This window comes from Limulus polyphemus, unplaced genomic scaffold, assembly GCF_000517525.1.
Source record: "Limulus polyphemus unplaced genomic scaffold, Limulus_polyphemus-2.1.2 Scaffold10191, whole genome shotgun sequence".
NCBI lineage: Eukaryota > Metazoa > Arthropoda > Merostomata > Xiphosura > Limulidae > Limulus > Limulus polyphemus.
Window position 1 is genome coordinate 10,044 of NW_013675801.1, and position 3,856 is coordinate 13,899.

At 33.4% G+C, this 3,856-nt stretch overlaps 1 protein-coding gene and 1 long non-coding RNA gene across 2 annotated transcripts in view; one reads left to right on the top strand and one right to left on the bottom strand.

Annotated features, from left to right (window-relative positions):
- Nucleotides 1-1,340: 1,340 nt before the first annotated feature.
- LOC106476284 lies at nt 1,341-2,207 on the bottom strand. Its single transcript, XM_013936948.1, has 2 exons — nt 2,198-2,207; nt 1,341-1,957 (listed from the first exon to the last, which is right to left on the bottom strand). The coding sequence occupies exons 1-2, from the start codon at nt 2,205-2,207 to the stop codon at nt 1,341-1,343; spliced, it is 627 nt and encodes a 208-aa protein (XP_013792402.1).
- A 1,389-nt stretch (nt 2,208-3,596) lies between these two features.
- LOC111083585 overlaps nt 3,597-3,856 on the top strand; it is a 5,502-nt gene continuing 5,242 nt past the window's right edge. Inside the window, exon 1 of the long non-coding RNA XR_002609117.1 lies at nt 3,597-3,763. This is a non-coding gene — a long non-coding RNA (uncharacterized LOC111083585). The remainder of the gene's footprint in view (nt 3,764-3,856) is intronic.

The window sequence follows — 3,856 nt, forward strand, 5'->3', positions numbered from 1 at the left end:
TAATTTCTTGACGACCTAATACATAGTGTGAGAAAAGCGGGAACAGCAGATAGACAGCAAACGAGTATCGGACGCTCAAGTTACAACTACGGTAACTCAACGAGGCAACATAAGTGAATTATACCCTGATACTGTTGTGAGAAAAAAGAGAGAAGAAAAAGAATAAGTGGATTATACACTCATAGTTTTAAAAGAAAAATGGTACAGCTTGTCAACTGAATTTTAAAGCAATTGAATTGGCCAAAGTGGACTTTTGACAAGAAGGAAGAGAACTGTACAGAAATTAAGATAAAACTATGATGTACATAGTGTAAAGAATTGTTGCACATATATTTAACTTGTATTGAATATAATTATAGAAAAGCAAGTGGAGTGCGTGTTTTTTGTTTATTTTGTCATCTTATCGCCAACAAGTCACAGACACCTACTGTAGAAGAATCCTTAGCCCAATACATCCATATACGTAACTAACTATATACATATACTAAAAAATAAGTAAGTATCTGACAAACACCTTCTGTTGATGTGTTAAAATAACACACCACTACATATCGATAGAACACATTCTGTTGATGTTTTAAAATAACACACCACTACATATCGATAGAACACATTCTGTTGATGTTTAAAATAACACACCACTACATATCGATAGAACACATTCTGTTGATGTGTTAAAATAACACACCACTACATATAGATAGGACACATTCTGTTGATGTGTTAAAATAACACACCACTACATATAGATAGGACACATTCTGTTGATGTGTTAAAATAACACACCACTAAATATAGATAGGACACATTCTGTTGATGTGTTAAAATAATACACCATTACATATTGATAGAACACATTCTGTTGATGTTTTAAAATAACACACCACTAAATATAGATAGGACACATTCTGTTGATGTGTTAAAATAACACACCACTACATATAGATAGGACTCATTCTGTTGATGTTTTAATATAACACACCAATTTGTATCGATAGAACACATTCTGTTGATGTGTTAAAATAAAGGACCACCATATATATAGATGGAAAATATCCTGTTTCTGTTTTAAAATAAAGAACCATCATACATAAATGGAAAATATCCTGTTCCTGTTTTAAAATGAAAGACTATGTTGAGAACAAAATTTACTGATGTTATAAATTAAAAGACCATTACATACTGAAAGAACATGTTCTCTTGGTCTTTTACAATAAAAGATTACATTACGTCAAGTGAACACATTCTCTTGATGTTTTAAATTAACGACCGCTAAGTATCAATGAAACACAATGTCGTGATATTAAAATACACCTAAAATATTAATGGAACACATTCTCTTAATGTTCTTCGTTATTTAAATGCTTTAGAAGTGCTCCCTGAGCTTTGTTCTCTAGATGTGTCAAGGGTGTTCCTTCGGCTTTGTTCTCTAGATGCTTTAAGGGTGCTGCTGTGGCTTTGTCTTCTGGATGTTTTAGAGGTGCTCCTATGGCTATGTTTGAGGTTGCTCCTATGGCTACTTTCTGTAGATGCTTTAAGGGTGCTGCTACGGTTTTGTTCTCTAGATGTTTTGAGGCTGCTCCTATGGCTACTTTCTCTAGGTGCTTTAAGGGTGCTGCTGTGGCTTTGTCTTCTGGATGTTTTAGAGGTGCTCCTATGGCTTTGTTCTCTAGATGTGTTAAGGATGTTCCTTCGGCTTTGTTCTCTAGGTGCTTTAAGGGTGCTGCTGTGGCTTTGTCTTCTGGATGTTTTATAGGTGCTCCTATAGCTATGTTTTCTAGATGTTTTGAGGTTGCTCCTATGGCTACTTTCTCCAGATGCTTTAAGGGTGCTGCTACGGTTTTGTTCTCTAGATGTTTTAGAGGTGCTCCTATGGCTATGTTTTCTAGATGTTTTGAGGTTGCTCCTATGGCTACTTTCTCCAGATGCTTTAAGGGTGTTCCTAAGGCTTTGTTCTCTAGATTTTTTTATATGTGTGTACTCCTATGGCTACATTTTCTTGATGTTTAAAGGGTGTTCCGATGGCTATGTTTTCATAGGTAAACAAAACCATAACAGAATATAAGTAGAACTCCTTTTTAAAAAAAATAATAAAATATCGACTGAGAGATGTAAAAGATGTAAATTATCAAAATAGTCATTGAAGCAAAGATCAACAATTATTAAAAGTTCAATTCTCACCATAATGTGTATCTACCTTTGGTCATTTATTGAATGAAAATTTTCGTCATTTTATGAGTGATTGGAATTATGTAAACAAATTAGAAAAAAAATTGTAATTTTAAAATTCAATCATAAGCTCTGAAACTAATAATCAGTTAAGAATAATAAAAAATATTTCTAAAACAAAAGCGATCCTCTATCTTTCCTGAATGCTGATATGCATAATGTGAATTGCATTAAGATGTGTCTCACTCTCTCTTTCTCTCTCGCTTTTTATATACAGTAGATGTATATAATATTCCAACAACGTAAAAAATGCAAATAAGTAGCCTTGTCTAAAGATTAGTTTAAATACAAATCTTAGGCCTGGCATTTGTTTGTTTGTAATTAAGCACAAAATTACACAATGAACTATCTGTGCTCTGGCCACCACAGGTATCGAAACCCGGATTCTAGCTTTGTAAGTACGCAGAAATACCGCTGTGTCACTGGGGGCAGGCCTGGCATAACCAGGTGATTAAATAGCTCGACTCGCAATCTTTGGGTCGCGGGTTCGAATCCCCGTCCCACCAAACATACTCAGCTATTCAGCCGTAAGAGCGTTATAACGTGACGGTCAATCCCACTATTCGCTGGTAAAAGAGTAGCCCAAGAACTGGCGGTAGGTGGTGATGACAAGCTGCCTTCCCTCTAGTTTTTCACTGCTAAATTAGGGATGGCTAGCGCAGATAGCTCTCGTGTAGCTTTGCGCGAAATTCATAGTAGTTATAATAATATAAAATTCATGATACACTGTACTAGGTCTATAGAGAATATTAATTTACATTATCTCTCTTTTTATTTCTATTTGTCTTTTTTAAAATTAAGCATAGCCGCGTATTGGTCATTAAATGTATAAATCTTGCATTTTTACCATGTTTTACAAAGACGCCAGTTTCAGCTTCATGAAATACATCGGTTTGCGTTTTCTGAAAGTTAAAATAATATAGTTTTGTAATAATTAAAATAGCAAGTCTAGTGAAATAATATTCCAGTCATTTTATATCTTAAAGACTAATAAATAACTTAAATTAGTTTTCAAAATTTAAAACATACACAGAGAACATTTTGGGAAGGGGATTGAGGATTCGTTACATATATCTATCTTGAAGTGAAACCTTGAATCGTAATTTATAGGTTTATATTAAGCAGCACTGTTAACGAGAATATTTAATCTCATTATTTGCAGGAATGACAGGTAGTATATTCTGGGCCGCCACCCTACTTTGAAAAATACGTTACTCAGTGCATTTTTACTTGTTTATAGGGTATTCTTAACACTCCTTGTTAGTGCAAACTGCTGTGTTTTCATTTTATTCTTAAAATATAATTTAATCACATAAATGAAGGGTGTACGTATGCATATATATATATATATATATATATATGTGTGTGTGTGTGTCTGTAATTACGCATTCTATAGATGGAGCTACTGAATGATGACTAAGACTATTGACAAGCTGGTACTTATGGAACGACGAAAGCTGTGAACTTTAACCTGTGTGTAACTTTCAACAGTTAAGTTAAAAGGTTTCCGTACTTTCACAGTTGAAAAGAAAAGGTAATATATATATTTACACGATTATATATATGTATATATATATATATATATATATATATATATGTGTGTGTGTGATAATAAACTTTTAAATAT